Genomic DNA, 17,857 nt, shown 5'->3' on the forward strand with positions numbered 1-17,857 from the left:
AGCACTAAAAAAAATGAACCCATCTTTGAGTACAGGATATGTACAAAACTGGTGTAAGAACAGGTCCTGGATTTCTGCCCTGGTACGTTTTGTGTCAGAGCTGCTCTGCTGTAGTTCTAGAACACCAGGTATTTCTACCAGAAAGCTAAACTTTGGTTCAACCACAGTTTTTGCTCAAGGATTATCAGAATACAGCCAGCTTTAATGTCAGCCATTTATTAGAGACACTTTCCAGCTGTACAAAGTAGAATTTAACATCCACACTCCAACACCTGTCCCTAAACACCAAAAGGATGAGGAATAACACCACAGGTGCCGAGTATTGCATTACTTCAGTGTTTATATACAGAGCAAACTTGGTATTTAAGTAGTTCAGCAAGGTTAGATGGAAAGGAGTTACAGCTGGTGCAGCGTCCAGTGACAGGGGGCACACAGGAAGTCTTGCTGAAGCTGCAGAAGCCTTGTGCCTGCCTGAGCAGCCTCCAGGGTGCACAGCACCCCTGTCCCTGCAGCCCTCCACCCTCAGTGATGCTGTTTATCAGGAGCCAGCTCTTGCAGGGAACAGGGGAGGAGAGCTGGGGCAGCCCACGCTGTGTCCCACATTACCAAGAGGATTTAACAGCTTGCAGCTGGCACATGAGGACGGTGTCGCGCCAGGCAGGTCCCGTGTCAGAACACTGAGCGTTCATCAGTGCTGCAGCACCTCCCAGAAGCCATTCCTTCAGTAATTCCACTCCTTCCAAAGCCTCCTGGTATCATGGCAACAGTTGCTCCCAGTTTTCCCAAGAGGAAGGCAAGAGGGACAGCTACTCACGGTCACTGTCACTACCGTCACTGTCACTATCGCTGCTGTCACCATCAAACTTGATACTCTCCAGTGCCTTCCTGTGATGTCAAACAGATCAGTCATCAGTCACCTGTGTGACCCCTTGAAAAGAGAGATCCCGAAACACGAGGCAAACACAGAGAACATTATGGGCTGTCTAATGCCTACTGTCCTCAAAGGACAAGTGCACCCAGCATTTAGTGGAAGCACATCCTCTTGGAAAAGCCAACTCCTTCAAGCTCCCCTCCAAGTGGTGGGCCAGCTGTCAGGGGTGCTGGGCTTGTATTTATTCCCTTGGAGCACATCTGGCTCCAAACTGTGGTCCCTCAAGCCCTGATCACCATCTGAGGATCATCTGGCCTTGGCTACAGCAGTGCAGTGAGAGGCGACCACAAGCTTCAGAACCTGCTAGGCACATGCAGGGCCATCCTGTCCCACCCCCCTGCTTTTACTGGGCTGCAGCAGTGTCTTCAGGCAGCCAGACTGAGCCAGGAAAAGACTGGGAAAGGAAGGACTGAGCAGTGGATAAGGCTAACCCCACCATGGAAAATTCCCTTCCCTCCTAGGTGGTGGATACAGCATGGAACCAAAAACTGAGGGGCCATTTCAGTCCTGCAGTCAACACACCAGCACATCATTCTGAAGCCAGTTGTCTGCTCCCTTGTCAGAGAAGCCTTTCAAAGGCATTGCCCCTCCAAGACCCTGTCTACTGTACCCCTTCAGCAGTAACATGAAACATTCCAACTTACTTCTGTGTTTCAGAGAGTTCAAATTCCTCCTCCGTTCTGCTTTTCAGTCTTTGAGATAAAGGAAGCCCAAGGGATGCTGCCAGCTTTACCATCTTAACTGCCTCATCTGGGCAATTGGTTTGCTTAGCACAGTTCAAGAACTCGTCCATCACCTTGTCACTGCAAAGGCAAATGGTGACTGTTCTCAGGGTCACAGGAGAGGTGCTCATTAATTTATAGCCCCATTAATTTATAGCCCATGCTTTAGAGAGGGAGAGAAGGTGACATTTTCAGATCTACCAGTCCATCTCTGCTCCTGACAGGAATTTCACCTCTGGTACAGAGGGAAGGCTGTGTGATAAGTTTGGGATCTTCTGTCCCAGCAGAAGAGAGGAATGCCACAATGTGTGTAGCCTTTGGTACCACACATCCTCATGGTGTTCACCGGGGCAAGCTCCAACTTTATTTAAAAAAAAACCCCACACCCAAACAAAATCCATTGCTATTCCTCACAAGTTGGCTTCTACTTCAAACAATTCCCTCCTCCAGAATCCTGAGACAAGCAAGCTGGTGTAGCCTAACAAGGAACCACCTAAGATTTAACATTTGACTTGATAAACTTGTCTTCAGAAATCCAGGCTCTTCTGAAACACCTGTGCTTGGTTAAGAGCATACTGGAATATTTCTGAGCACGTGGGAAACCAGATGTTTGAAACCTGCTCAGACTGATTTGCACTGCTGAGTTCATCAGTGGCACTGCTCTCCGTGGCCCAGAGCTTCAGACACCAACCACTTCACTCCCTCCCACTTTGCACTTTCAACATGTTTGAAACGTGTTCCAAGCCAGAAAGCTCTTGGAATATTTCCACTGGATAAATGAACAGCCATGCTCACAGGGACAGACACACATGCATGTTCTGGAAATAAATGGACCACTACTATCAGTTACAACTGGAGGTTGGACTAAGTCCCTTCCACCCCAAACTATTCCTTCATCCCCTTAACAGAAATTCATCATCTCAGCCAAAGGGGAGACTCTGTAACTGAAGAACCTAAAAATACTTACGTGGGAATCCTATTGATTTTCTGGAAATGCTCCATCATGTTCCTGTTCAAAAAACAAAATAATAATTCTAAAACCACACATAACAGGAACAGACAGATATTCAACCTCCACTGAAACACAGGTAAGCTTAAATTCACGAAACAATCTTCCCCATGGATCTCATGCTGTATCCTTGCAAATGCAATCTGTACCAGCTAACTTCACTGATTAGTTTAACACAAAGTATCTTAAACTCTGCAGAAAATGGCAAGTGTAGCTGGTGGAAATTTTCTTTTTAAATACTACGTATTTTTAGGATTTTAAAGACACCTTTGATGCTACTTCTTTGTTTCAAATGAATCACTGTACACTGAACATCTGTATTCAACAGAAAATAGTTCAGAACCTTAAATCAGAGGCTAGATATTTAAACCTGTATTTCAAGTTTAGAGCATGTAGGACAGTAAATCCTAGCTATCAGAGTTCTAAAAATAGCCTACTTAGAGTTTTAATTAGGACTGCTGCTAATTAAAAATTTAATTAAACTAATTAATCTCTTTATCAGTTTCAATTCCAAACAGTTCTAAAAATAAAAAATGGTGAATTGTGGGCACTGAGTAGCAGTGCTCAGGGAAGTGATGGTCAGACCACACCTTGCCGTAAGCAGCTGTACGAAGCTCTACACCAGATACTACACGAGTTTCAAAACCATTTTTAATAGATACAACTGTAACTTGGTGTGAAGAAGGAACAATAACAAGGAAAAAAACCCCATCACATTCCCTGCAGGCTTTATCCCCTCCCTTTGTCTGCACTGGCATTCCAAGGCACAGGTTATTAGCTTTTGCTTTTTGTGATCAAGCCTTGAGTTGCAGTGTCAGCAAGCCCAGAGAGCCCACACGTACCAGGCATCCTGGGTTCTCCCAGCCCTGGAAAACAGCACCACGACATGGCCCAGAGCACTCCCTGTCCACTCCAGCGGGACCTGCCCCGGCCCAGCAGGCTCATGGACAGCTTTGATTTCTTCAGCACACTTGGCAAATGCCAGCTGAATCTGTGAAAACATTGTGCTATAAAGAACAAAACCTCCAAAATTACCAGAAGCTTTTCAGGGCAATTTCCCTGCAGCTCCTATAGGTTTGCTCTGTATGTGATTTAAATTTGTGAATTAACAGTCATTCCACTGGGAGACAAATCTGTCACTTCTGTCAGGATGGCTGTCCCCACCAGGCAAGCTCCAAGGTGGCTTTGCAGGGACAGCTGTATTCACCTTCAACACCCTTCAGCTTGAGAAAGCAATTACTGCAATGAAATCCTTGACAAAAATCCCTGGATTCTGCCATGTGCTCCTTCAGAGATAGGGCTGGCTGGGCTGCATTACTTCTCCAAACCCTGGTAAGAAGGGATCCTGCTCTCCTAATCTGAGGTTTCTTTGTAGGTTGAAGACAATCCAAGTGGCTCAGCAGGCCCGGATAAGCTCCCATGGATCTGGAAATCTGCAGTGGCAGATGCACTGGAACTGGATCTCTAGGACTGACCAGGGATACAGCATTTACCTACAGTCTGGGGAGACACCACTACTCTCTGCTGAGCTTCTGGGCTGATTTTGGCTGGGATAGATTGGAATTTCTTCAGTTTCTTCTTTCTTACTATGGGGCTGTGTTGTGTATTTAAGATGGAAGTATGTTGCTAACACAGGGATGTTTTTGTGATTGCTGGGCAGTGCTTGAAGAGCATCAAGGCTCCCCCTGCAGCGAGTGGGCTGGGGGTGCACAAGGTGTGTGGCACAACAAGGAGCTGAGAGGGGACACCTCTGGGACAGCTGACCCTAAATGCCCAAGGGATATTCAGACCACAGGATGTCATGCTCAGCACATAAAGCTGGGCAAAGGAGGAATGGGGGATTCATTTGGAGTGATGGTGTTTGACTTCCCAAGTAACTGTTATACGTGAGCTTTCCAGGAGCTTGGCTTTCCTAGGCATGGCTGAACACCTGCCTTTGATGGGAAATGGTCACTGAGCTCTGCCCTTTTACTGTCCCAGTTCCCTGCACCATCACAGGGGAGGGCCAGCAAGTGGCCGTGTGGGGGGCTCAGCTGTTCATGGGTGTTGTTATCAGCTTCCTTACCTCACTGGGGTGCTGGTCCCTGCTCATCAAAGACAAGAACTCCTCCAACAGGTCTTGCCTCCTGCTAAACCCCAGCTGTTTCACATCTGTTTAGAGAGAGGCAGTAGTTGGTAGGTGTGACCAGTACCCCCACCCCGTTCCCAAATCCTGGCAATATAGTCAGCACAATTTAACAAGGCAGAACCATTCTCTGTGACTGAGCTGGTCACATTTAGTTCCCTTTCCTTCCCCTTATTATCAGATCCTGTGCATCAAATACATGAACTGATCTGATTTCTTCTTCCCTTCCCTGCTGGTCTCAAGATTTCTGGGTGACAGCCTAACTACTCCCCTCAGTAATGGCCCTCAAGGTGCCCTGCACTGACCAGTCTGGTGATGGTGATGACCCTGTCCCAGAGCAGGGAGGGAACAACACACGGAGCACAGTCTGTAACATCGATTACCAGTCCTCAGGGGGAATATGGACCTGAACTGCCGCTGGACAGTGAGGCCCACAACCCCCCACAGCCGGAACCCTCCACCCCCGTCTGCTGAGGATTAACGAGTGACTCATATTATTTTTATTTTTTAGGGGCTAGATTAAATCTTAACCAAGGATCTGCAGAGGGTCCAGGTGATTCAACACCACAGGCAAGCACTGCACCTTATCGTGGCTACTCCAAGCAATGAGAAGTTTCCAAACTTTGCACTGCTCCTGGCATTTGTCAGACAAAGTGCCTATGAAGCCATGTGGCCATCACTGACCTTCCCAGACTGAAGGGATCACTTCCAACTGGTTGGCTGCATCCAGTGCTTGAAGGAGGTCCAGTATATTTTTAGGAGTTGGATAGAAGAGCTGATGAAGGAAGAGAATGATTTCAGTCACCTGTGACTGCTCCATTTCTCCATGGAAAAGCTCTGCAGCTCTTACCATGGTGCACACTTACTGAAGATGATGTTTCTTTGTACCACTTCAACACCACCTCAATTTGTTCCATCATGCACAGCAACGAAAAGAATTTTGACCTAGAGAGAAAAAACATCCAAATTCAGTGATGATTAGATCAAGCAAACTATGAAAGTACCAGCAAATGATGGCATGCTGATCAGATTTGTATTGCAGATCAAGGACATTTCACTGGTTGCCACACTCCATGCAATCAGAAGAGCAGCAGTGTTTTCTTACAAGAGCTTAATGCTGACACTAGATTATTGGCAAAACTAATGAGACCACTCTGTTTTAAAATATATTAAAAAAGCAATCTTCCTGCCTGATGCCACTTTTAAGGTACCTGAATCTGTCTCAAATGCAACTTTTGATATAAGAACTGAACTAAATTAACTTTGTTACTTATGCAAATTCAAAAGACAAGCCTGAGTGCACTATCCAGTGCACTATCTAGGAAAACATCCCTCCACAAAGAAATTATGCTGTTTTGGTGCAGGGTACACAACAGAATGGTAGAACCCTCAACTGGTTGTTCTAGCTGTTGGATGGGTGTGGAGATAAACTGATGCTCCAAGACACTGGATTTCAGTTCAAAGGCCACAAACTGAAAATAAATCCTAAGCAATCACTGCTCTTATGAAGGATCTAATTCCCAAACTGGACACACAATAACCAGCTGGTGCTCAGTGTCTGAATCCTAGTTTGTATTGAGGCTGACAACAGCACACAAGATGCTGAATACAACCTCCACTTCACTCACCAGTAGCCGTTTGACCGATCCACATCCAAGAATTTCCAGTTGTCTCCCTTCTCCAGGGCCTTATTTAACTGATAGGCAAGTTTGATATCCTTAAGCTCACAGCACTGCAATAAACCAGTCAGATTTGGAAGCTGTTACCAAATGTAACTCACGAAAGTCACAGAGGTACATGCACGTATCACAAGCAAGCAAATTACCAATTAGGGAGGAGTCAAGCAAAGAACTGCAGGATTATCACAGAAAGGAAGAGGTGATGAGCACAGATCAAAATGGGAGATACTGAAAGCTAAACAGGATGTAAATTCACAGGCAATTCTCCAACATCTGGAGGGGCTCAAAGGAATTCTGATGGCAAGGAAGAGGCACTTACCACTTGCATGGCGGTGTTAAAAAAGTTGGCTGAAAGGGAGTAAACAAAAGTCTGTTAACTTCAAGCTTCCAAGGAGACATAAACCAGCTCATTAACCCACCCTCCCAGAGGATGGAAGAGGTATGTTCAATTAGAAACTCAATTTGTAGCTCAGTTCAACAATACAGCAGAGCTCTTTGCTTTCTTCTTAGTCTTTGGCATGGCATGAGTTGGGTGGGGATTTTTATACACTTCTAGCAACAACTTAAAAGCACAGAAAGAAACAGTTTAACACATCTAGCAGAACAGAAGCAAAGGAAGGAGGGGTACAACGTTCTGACTATTTCCAGGAATCCTTCCAAAGACAAAAAACAAAGCTGATGAAGAGTGGCTTTCAACACTCCACCATGTTGTCTGGAGACCTTTCTTTGCCAAACCCATCGTCAGATGGAAGCTGCATCTGCTTCCAAACCTACAGAAAGGCTTATGAACTTCCCAGGGCAAAGCTGTGGACATACAAATGGCAGAAAGAGCCAGTAACACAGGGAAAGTTCAGGATATATCCCTCCTACAGACCCACACTCCAGTTTCCAAAGAAGCTTTATTTCATGAAAATTTCTCAACAGGATTAGGAAGAACTAAAATAGGAAAACTCCCACCACATCTACAACAAAAACCTGCCATTCACCTTATGTGCATCATTTCATCAAACGGCTCCTCCTTAAACTGCTCTTGTAAATAACCCTAGGATTTTTTATCCCATGGATTTAAAATGCTCCTTCACACAAGCTACTTTCACACAGAAGCCAGTGCAGCAACACACAGCACAATTCCCAACACTGGAATTTGCCCTTTGTCTCCAGAAATATCAGCAGGGACTGACAGAAGCAAGCTGCATGCATTTATGCTAGCCTACAAAAACTACCTGACATTCACAGGTACCTTTTCACCCAAGCTTGAAGTCCTTACCATCATCAGGGTCCTGAGCAGTGAAACTTCGCTTTTCAACCTCATTTAACACCTCAGAGATGATGTCTGATGTCTGAGCATCAACTGTGGGGCAAAGAGACAAACAACATCGCATCTCAGTTGTGCCAAGCACTTCCCTGTGAAGAGTACCAGTCTGCAAATACAATATGAAAGTGGGAACAAGCAACATAATTTTAAACAAATGTAATTTCCATGGTGCTCCACACCAGCTGCAATTTAATTTACTCTAAAATTTGCCCTGCTATTGCCGGATTTCCACATCAGCAGGGCAAATTCAGAAAGATAGAAGTGCTTTTTAGCAAGGAATCAAACAGGCCTGGAAGTCTGTCTGTTAGAAGGTTGCACTAGAAAAAGCAAAGTATTTGTGCTTCATTATATAAATATACTTTATGTATAAACAAAGGAACGAAAATTTAAAAGGGGGAAAACCAAAACCAAAACTAAACAAACCCCCAAACTCCAGAACCAAACCTAGAGAGACTCCAGAGCAATTCCTTTACACTTCTTAAAACACAAGGACTGCAGTTATGGCTACTTTGCCTATTCTTTTCCTATAGCCAAAAGTCTGTGGGCATGGGATCTTAAAACAGCTGGGTTCCTGCCTTCTAGCACAGCTGTTTTTCATGACAGCTCTAACGGACAGAAGAACTGTTGCAGGAAAACAAACTCCCTGTGAGTGGCACAAGAGGAAATCACACGCTGTGGTCAGACCCAGCCTTCACAGTGACACAGTGACTGAGCAGCATTTGCTCCCTGTATGAGGTTATCCTTTTTTTCACCCAAGCCGAATCAGGCAGCACAGGGAACACTAAGATCACACCCATTAAAGGTTGTCTTTCAATCCATAAGTGAGCTGCCTTCACCCATCACACGTGAAAAGCATCAAAGCAGCTGCTACACGAGGCACGTTCGTGGCCAAGCCAACAGCGCACGTACCGCCTCTGTAATACACGGCCAGGAGATGATCGTAGGATGCAAGGCTGGGCTCTGGAAAGCAAAAACATTGCAGTTACTGCAACGCTCCTGGCTGAGCTTTGTGCCACTGCTCTAACTCAGTCTGCTCCTCCAGTCAGGCAGCATGCATAAATTTACTCTAGTATCTCTCCCCACCCACCCTAATGCTGGGCCAGACCTCACATACACACACCTGGGAGAGGTGATGCCCAACACTGGACCCACCAGTTGGAGCATCCTATTTCCATGGGGGAGCAGCCAAGCTTCCCTGCTATAAATTAAGATCAGAAATACTTCACAGCTAGCTTTCCTTTTGCTCATGAATGTAATCTTTAGCCTATCAACATGCATATTACTGGGGCAAAGCACAGCCCACATGACATCAAATAATTCTGCAGATATTCTCTGTTTCTGCAATACTTGTTTGGAAGAAAAAAATCATCATCTACATCAAAAGCTTTTTTCTGTAGAGATGTAGATCTATAGACCTGAACTGGCTTGTGAAGTACATCTCCCCTGGAGTCAGGGAATCACCAGCATTTTGTGTGGTGCTGAACTCCCACGTTAACTGTTCTGTTCTGGAGGTGACACTGGAATATCACAATCACTGCACATAATAAATACTCTGGTTCTCTTACCTATATCAAGTGCTTCCATTTCCTTTAATACAAATAAAGACATAGTTCTGCCCACACCACCACATCTTCTCAGGCTCTTCAGTACAGAATTAAAAGTTAGCAGAGTTGGTTGCACGTTCTGTTGAGCCATGTGAGTCAGGAAGTCCTTAAAACAAAATTCCCAAATTCTTAGTGCATCACATTATGGATCACAGTTCAGCTTTCAGGTGGGTTATACATACATTTCCTCAAACTAAGCCTTCTCACCCCCTTCAAGTGAACAACTCTGCTTCAACTGATTATTTAATCAGTACTATCTAATTTTTAATGACCAAAACCCAAGGCTACATTACATCAGAATAAATCCTGAAGAACTGTCTCTAGAACATAATGGAAAATTTTTATAGTTACATAATATTTTCCCTTACTGATGTGTGATTAAAACTCAAAATTGCATTTCTGTCACAACACCAAGAATAAAAATTCAAAGACTTTTATCTAAAATTTTTAATTTACTTTATCTCTTAGCAGTAATTTCCCCAATTACTTTCTGTCCAGGTAGTTCGTGGATCAGATATGTTCTCAGAAGGCAAATCACTCTGCAAAGGCAAGGTTGGATTTTCCACATTTGCCATTCCTCCATAGTTACCTTTTCTGTTTAAACTACTGTACTTCCTTTACAGCAGAGATTAGTATCTGGGGACAGAGTTCTTGCTTTTGGTCTTCCAACAACTGCAAAATTTTACTAATAAGGCAGACCCTAAAAGAGCCCACTCTTACCACTTCCCCACCTCTTTTGCTCTACCCTTCTTACCTTGGCTAATTCCCATCTTTCTACGAACCTCTCCTTTAGATACGGGACTGCTCTGATCAGTGCATTGAAGGTGTGCACATCAGCTGGAAAATGTAAGATAATCCATTTAAAATGACAATTTACAGCCTACAGGAAACAGTTTGTTCTAGCATGGCTCAGTTTCTGGCAAAGTCTCATGCAAACCTGTTTCCAGTGAGCCAGCCACACGCCAGCTGCACTGGAATTCCCAGTTTGCATTCAGCTCCCATGATCCAGCTGAGGTCCGTACCCCTGCGCCAATCATCACTGCCATGAACAAACTCTCTGTGCCCAACAGGGCCCTTCTCTACTCTGGAGACCACAAAGTACAACCAGGAGACACTCACCTTTGTGCCTTTCATTCAGCAAGTCTATGTACATGTCATAAGCTTTAGAATAAGCCCCGTGCTGCAAAAACAAAAATAAACCAGCTCTGACTATGTGAGATCTCAAAAGCTGAAAAAATCCCCCAGCACTGAAGAATGACTTTACCTTCACCATCCCACGGATCATTGCGCAATAGGAGTGGGCATTCCTCTCTGGCATTATCTTAAATATCCTTTCAGCATGGTTGTTCTCCCTAGAACCAATGAACAAGATAAATGTTAAAGAATCAAAGACACTCTTAGGAGAAGGATTCAACATGCAGAACAAAATATGGACTGCACCCCCAAAGACTGACATATCCCACTTGTGATACTTAAAATTATTCTACAATCACCTACTAGATTTCCATGAACACTTTAAAAGATCAGCAGACACAGGTTTATTCAACAAGTAACATCTGTGAGTATGGGCTGCTAAAAGATTTAGGTCTGTTCTATAATAATACAAATGCACAACCCATGAAATATGGGAATACAGGCAACATTTTTTATACCTCCATCTGGGGCCAGATGACTGTGAACCTCTTTGAAATTGTCTCTTTGGAGCTTTCTGTTCTGAAGCATCCACCTGGAAAGATTTTTGCAAAAAGAAGTTTCTCAGAGTTAAGTTATGATTTAACATCAAATGACATGACTTGCTAACAAAACTGAAGTTCAGCAGCATGGACCAAAGGTGTTTTTTAATGGGTTATATTAGAATAATTTCTACCGTAACATTCAGGAAGCAACAGCTAGATTGAGAATAATGTTTATGTTATTAAACATATTAACAGCTTTACATAAACTACTGTGGCTACTAGGTCAGTCATGGATTTCTGTAACAGAAGTATCTCCTGGGAATGTTGTCTGCATCTGATCCACCTCGTGGCATCTCCCACACAGAGTACAAAAATCTTGACGTCACCTCAATATACTCCCACTAGGTATGAAATACATAAATAGAGATCAACAAGTTTTCCTACCTCTGGTTCTTCCAAACCCTCTTTTTCTTCCTGCTCTTTTTCAGGAGTAGGTTCACCATCTCCATAGAAGCATAACAAATCTAAAAGGCTGTTTGTGGTCTCCAGAGATGCAGGGGTACCTTTAGAAAATGACAACTTATTACAGTCAGAGAAAGTGACGAGCTCACCACTCTACAGCCGTATCAGAAAACCTCTGAACACCACTTTGCTCTCTTCCAACACAAAGACATTCTCTAGCAAGTCCCTAACCCTGCTGTGACACCAGTACTGCCACAAACCCAGTCATCATAGGAGACAATTTTAACACTGAACTAGAGTATGTTTTTCTACTGAAGCCACTGAAAGGGTAGAGTTTTCCTGATCAAGTAGGAGGAGGAAGTAACAGTTGTCAGCCAGAACTGTGAAGCAGCACAAGCCTTACACAGAGTCTGAAATTTCTAGTGCTTTTCATAACTCTTACTAGGATACACCCTGCTGTGAAGAACACTTTGCATGTTTCACTTTCTATGAACCATTCAAAATCAACAAAACCATTTAATCTACTTCCTCTTCAAGAAGCCAATTGTTCTCCTTATCAGCAAAGTGACATGTCACACAAGCAGTGGCTAAGATTCTCCAGGAATTCTAGAGAGCCACTTCACCAGACCAGAGTCAGTTGTGAAAGAAGCAAGAGTCACAAAATTGTTTCCATAGCCTGTGGCAGCTACTGAAGTATTTTTGGCACAATTTAAGTAGAGCTCCACCACAGAACCTGGCAGGTAGACATACCTGCCTGCAGAAGCTGATCAAACATGTCCACAGACTCCTTCACCATTCTGAGATGGATGCGCTCCCTCAGAGCCTCCTCGCTCACCCCTTCAGTCTGAGGGGTGAGAGTCTCAGGCATCAGGCACTAAAAGCAAACAGAGGACCTGGTCACAAGTTCAAACCTTCTCTACATATCCTTACTCTTCACCCAATACACTGCTTGCAGCCTAACGGCAGCAGTCCTTTTGGTGATGAAGGACCACACACATCCTCATCCCTCACTTTGTGCCAGGAAGCAACACCTAAAAACCACTGCTCTTCTTACTTTTATCTCAACAACCTGATATGATACTGAATTCCAAAGGAAAAATGTCCACTACAAAAACATAATGGAAATAACACTACTGCGTTCATACTGTCTGCAAAACAGTTTAAAAGTTATCCTTCTATCTTAGTTTTGGACCAGTCTGACAGTAGATTTCAGTGACAAAGCACAAATACAATGAAAACAAAAAGCAAAAAGCTTACTGGTACATTGGGCTCTGCAAAAGTCTTGTCAAAATACTGAGGAAAGTTCTTGATGATGTATTTTGCAGCATTTCTCCCAGACTCCTTTGACAACGAATACAGACGCTGGAGATGAGAAGAAGAAGATGGGGAAATACACAAATTACAAGGCTGAGAATTAGAAGAAATATTTTATTTAACAATGAACACTGATGGGATCAAATTAAACTCATGCATAATTTTCAACTTACTAGAAGCACAGGGACAACATTGCAGATAAAGATTCTGGTATTCATGCCAGTATAAGACTCTCTAATCTTTAAATGCCATTGAATTCTACTTCCTTGTTACTTAGTCAAGGGACACAGTTCAGACATCTGAAATGCTGCACTACTCCCTCAAGCTCAAAACCATCTCATTTTAGAGAGAAGATTCTGAAAGCAATCTGATACCTCATTTTCTTTTGTAATCAAAACCAGGCTTCAATTAGTTAGGAGTATTCACAGCCTAGACAAAGGCAGGAGGGAAGCTGTCAAGGATGTGAAAGGAAACACCTACAGCATTGGCTGCATTTCTTGGCATCAGGTAAGGGTCATCCTGGAACATGTAATGAGCAGCAGTAGGATCCTGTAGAAATGAGAAGTTTATAGTTATGTGCACAGCCACAACACACTGTCTCATGGAATTTAAGGCACAAGGAATTCTGTCATAACCACCACCAATGCACATTTTACAGAAATTCCTCTTGTTCAAAAAGGCTCTACCTGTTTGGAAATAGTTTTAAAAATATTTCCATTTTACACACACACTTGCAGGCTAATATGGTGATAAAAGGGTCCTTCCTATAATATATCAAGCAGTAAGGGCCCTGCAAAGTAGGACCCCAAGTGTAACAGTCTTGGGAAGCTGATGGGACTTGGCAAGTTTTGATTCACTTCCCAGAATTCAAGATACATGGGATTTAAGAACAGCATCACAGCATTTCCAGGTTTTGCCCAGCAAGAGCACACACTCATTGCACTTTTTAAAGCTTTTCTGGACTGAGATTGGGAAGGACATTCTGGATTTGGGAAGCTGAACTGGTGAAGGAACTTGCTCCCTGTGTTAGTGAAAGCCTTACCAAAGCACTGCAGCTCTCTCTTAGCACATGAATGAGGCTTTAAGGACACAGCAAAACCCTGAGCCAAAGGGAAAACCCTGATGTGAGAGTCTCATCTCTCATTTATGGCCAAAGCAGAAATTAAAGGCCTCCTGAGCACAAGGGCATTGCACAGGATGGACACCCTGACCCATCTCCATGGCCCACAGAACTACTCACCCTGCTGACAGTCGAAGCCAAGGTCTGCAGCACAGCGAGCTTATCCCTAAGCACAAAGAAGTTGGATTAATCCTCAGCTGCAGAGCTGGATTCATTCTCAGACTTTGAATGATGTGCATTACATTGTTTGGAGAGCAAGCACAGGATTATTCTAACCCACAAGGATTTTTAGTTCTAGGAAATAATGTTTCTGCTGCACTAAGGAATCGACACTTCTCACAAAGAAACAGAAAATGCAAAAATGGCCTCAGTTCTTAAACAACCCCTGGAAAAACAGATTTTGAGGAAAACGAGAAAAGCCATCTGTGTTCACAGCTATTACTCCTGCCCTTATAATACATTATCAAAGAAAGATCATAGGGAAGAGACACAAAAATAATTCCCTGGAATGCTGCTCCTGGAGCATCTCCAAGGGATAAATATATTAAGTTACTCTACAAGACATGTCTTTGCAAGAAAAAATAAACCAAAGGAAAACCAGGTGTCTCAGGACTCCTGTGCCTGTGGAACCTTAAGACTTTGGTCGTTTCAAGCAAACAAGGAAAGGCCAGTGGAAGTGTTTAGGTGAAGCTGGTCTTACTTTAGGTTTACATGCTCACACCATTTGACCATAAACTGAATTTTTGCTGTACAGTCGTGCAATTCCATCTTAAGTGCTCCCAACGAAATAGGTTTTGTTCAGTTGTGTGATTTCTAAGGAGGATTTATTCAGTCAGTTATCAACATCCAAGCTTTATTTTGCTGAAGAAACACATTCACATGCAAACAGCCAAATGAACTTGGTTTGACAGATCTTCAGCAAAGTCATCTTTTACAAAGAAACAGAACCATGCTTAAAAATGCAGTTGTTGTAAGTGCTTTTAAAAGGAATGTCAGGAATGCAGTGTACATAATGTGCAGTGAGAGTAAGAATCAAGAATGTTCACAGAGCTCCCAATCAGCAAGAAAACCCCTAGTGGGACACTGCATCAAGGAGCACAGGAACCTCAACTTTCTTTTTCAGTTTTGGTGGACAGACTACATTTAGCTGTCTCAGATTGATTTTTTTTTCCAAGTGAGAATTCCAAAAGTAAACACTCACCATGTTTTCCTTCGGGGGAGCACAATTTCTTCTTGAGTTACTGTGAGAAACAATATCAAAATGGTCATTAGAAACAAAGAGATGCCCAAGGAAAATTTTGACCCCATAAGCTGTAGCAAGGTGGGGTCAATCCTTCTCCCAAGTGACAGAGTAAGGGCAAATGGCCTCAAGTTGCACCAAGTGAAGTTTGGATTGGATATCAGGAAAAAATTCTTCACTGAAAAGCTTGTCAGGCATTGGAACAGGGACTGGTGGAGTCACCATTCCTGGAGGGATTTAAGACATGTTGATGTGGCACTTAGGGACCTGGTTTGGAGGTGCCTTGGCAGAGTTAGAAGCTGCACTCCACTAACTCAGAGATCTTTTCCAATCCCAGCAATTCTGTGTTCTACAAGAGTTGATGAGTTAAGCTGATCCAGCTGAAAGTACTAAAATAAGGATTTTAAAACCACAGTGGCTCATGGAGCTGCACAACTCAGTTCATGCTCTTGGAGCATGGAGCTGATTGGTGATGAGGTAAGGAATCAAGTTACTCCAGGAAACTTATGCACAATGAAGACAGGGAGAGAGAAAATCCAAGGAGGGGAAAGAGGGTGTTTACATCATCTTTATCTCCTGACACACTGTGTTGTTTGAGGATTAAAAAAACATATGCAAGGAACCAGTAATGAAGAGATCTTACCTTGTGAATTGTCCACAGTCTTCCCCAGAGCAGGACTACTCGAAGAACTCCTACAAACAACCAGGGGTTTGAATTCATGGCAGTCACAGCAATTCAGCAAAAGTAGAATAGTGAAATTGCACAGTACAGGTTAGAATTAACTAAAACATCAGAGGGAACTGGAGTGCATTGGAGTAACAGGCAATGTTGCACTGTTATTAACTCCAAATTATTACCATAAAACTTGTATTTGATGCTTCTCTTAAGGCCCTTGTTTCAAGAGACAAGAGGTTGTATGTGAAAAATTTTATTACAAAAAAGATCTGTGATTATTTAATATGGGGGTATAAAGTTTATAAAGTAGTTTTCATGACCTAGTGCACTGTAGAAAGAAAATCACAGACATAAATCACAAAAGACTCTTTATGCTTCAGAGACAGGATCACGCTGAAAACAGCACTTAAAAAAAACCCACAAAACTTCAGACATGAGTAGTGTTCACAGAAGGAGCAAACCCAGAGTAACGATGCAGGTGAATCAGCTTGGCGAGTTGCAGATGCCCAGAGGTCTCTACAGAGGTGCAGAATCTCCTGACAAAAGCACAGCAGCACACACAGACACGTGGACTCACTCTGCTGAGTACAAAGCAGCTGCTTTGTGCTCACTGCTTCAAGCCTTGCTCACCACTGTTCACATTTCACTGCTTTCAACACAAACTATGGCTTATGTCAAAGTGCTTGCACTCGCTTTGCTCATCAAGCAACCTAACAGCAAAGCTTTGCTGCAGCCCTGGCCTTCAGTGCCTCCACACCGACCTTGGCCCCGAGGGAGAGGCTGCTCAGGTGCAGTCACAGCTCTGTGCTTTACCGCGGCGCTGCACAATTCCAGCTGCTCCTGGGAAGTCTCAGAAACTGATGAAGTATGACTTTGCCATCCCAAAAATGAGTAACGATTACCCAGTGAAGTGGGACCTTTTCATGTGAGACAGCCCCTTAACAAAACCATTGCACAGAAGGTGTTGGAAGGGACCTTTAAGATCTTGTTCCACTAGACCAGGTTGCTCCAAGCCCCATCCAATTTGCCCTCCAACACTGACAGGGTTGGGGCATCCACAACTTCGCTGAGCAACGTGAGACAGTGCCTCACCACTCCTTCAATATAAAATTTCTTCCTGATATCTAATATTCTCCTTTTTCGATCTGTACTCATTATTCCTTTCCACTCCTATCACTACAATTCCTGGCGAAAGGTCCCTCTCTGGCTTCTTGGCAGGCCCCCTTCAGATACCGGAGCACAGTTTTGGGGTCTATATGCAAAATTCCCTTCTCCTCAACAGCCCCAGCTTCCTCAGCTTTCGTAGCTCATGGGCTTTTTCGTGAGATTCAGCTCTAGGAATCGCTTACACGCTCGAACTCGCTCCCGGGGAGGCTCCAAGCCGCCCTAAGCCAGGGAGGATCCCCAGGAAAGGCGTTTAAAAGCAGATAAAAGCCCCACACAAGGCGCTGCCTCCCGCCACGCCGTTCTGACCACGCCGCGCCACCGCGCACTGCGCCTGCGCAGCCCTTCCCGCCTCACTCCCCACACAGCCAGCACTGCCCGTCCGCCGATTCCTCCCCGGTACCGCCGCCACCCGGCCCTTCCCTGCCGGCGGCCCCTCACCGGTAACTCTCCGGTCCTCCCGGGAGGCGGCACCGCCGGCCCAGCCACAGCGCCCGCTGCCAGCCGCCAGCCCCGGCCCGCCGCGCCGCCATGGCGCCCCGCGCCGCCCTCTGGGACAGCGGCTGGCACCACTCCTCCAGCGGGGGGGAACGCCGGTACCGCCCCTCGGCGGCGGTGGTACCGCCCGGCCCCGCCCCCCCCCCCCCCAGCCCGGGCCGCGTGGTGCTGCCCGTGGCGCGGCGCTTCCAGCGGGAGAGCGGGAGCCGCTGCCGGCCGGGAAAGAGTTGCTCGTTCGCCATGAAGCCGCCCAAGGTGGTGCCGTGGCGGCGGCTGGTTGGGGTGTCCTTCGGGATGTACACGGCCGAGGAGATCAGGTGAG

At 44.7% G+C, this 17,857-nt stretch overlaps 2 protein-coding genes and 1 non-coding gene across 3 annotated transcripts in view; 1 reads left to right on the forward strand and 2 right to left on the reverse strand.

Moving 5' to 3' along the window:
• Positions 1-200: 200 nt before the first annotated feature.
• PTCD3 (pentatricopeptide repeat domain 3) lies at positions 201-17,570 on the reverse strand. The gene is made up of 24 exons (XM_038135049.1): positions 17,479-17,570; positions 15,841-15,890; positions 15,159-15,198; positions 14,078-14,123; positions 13,318-13,386; positions 12,781-12,885; positions 12,274-12,397; positions 11,506-11,624; positions 11,038-11,111; positions 10,650-10,737; positions 10,505-10,565; positions 10,140-10,222; positions 9,347-9,491; positions 8,691-8,741; positions 7,734-7,817; positions 6,786-6,814; positions 6,416-6,519; positions 5,654-5,732; positions 5,472-5,562; positions 4,728-4,813; positions 3,505-3,653; positions 2,621-2,662; positions 1,576-1,734; positions 201-885 (listed from the first exon to the last, which is right to left on the reverse strand). Exons 1-24 carry the CDS (start codon positions 17,568-17,570, stop codon positions 807-809), a joined length of 2,049 nt encoding a protein of 682 aa, XP_037990977.1. The 3' UTR covers positions 201-806.
• On the reverse strand, positions 10,290-10,431 carry LOC119700993. The gene has a single exon (XR_005256974.1). It is a non-coding gene; the product is annotated as a small nucleolar RNA SNORD94 (small nucleolar RNA).
• Positions 15,852-17,857, forward strand: part of POLR1A (RNA polymerase I subunit A) — a 33,003-nt gene continuing 30,997 nt past the window's right edge. Inside the window, exon 1 of the mRNA XM_038135043.1 lies at positions 15,852-17,852. Coding sequence (XP_037990971.1) covers positions 17,569-17,852 — 284 coding nt within the window. The 5' untranslated portion in view covers positions 15,852-17,568. The remainder of the gene's footprint in view (positions 17,853-17,857) is intronic.

The sequence above is a fragment of the Motacilla alba genome, chromosome 4 (assembly GCF_015832195.1).
Source record: "Motacilla alba alba isolate MOTALB_02 chromosome 4, Motacilla_alba_V1.0_pri, whole genome shotgun sequence".
Classification (NCBI taxonomy): domain Eukaryota; kingdom Metazoa; phylum Chordata; class Aves; order Passeriformes; family Motacillidae; genus Motacilla; species Motacilla alba.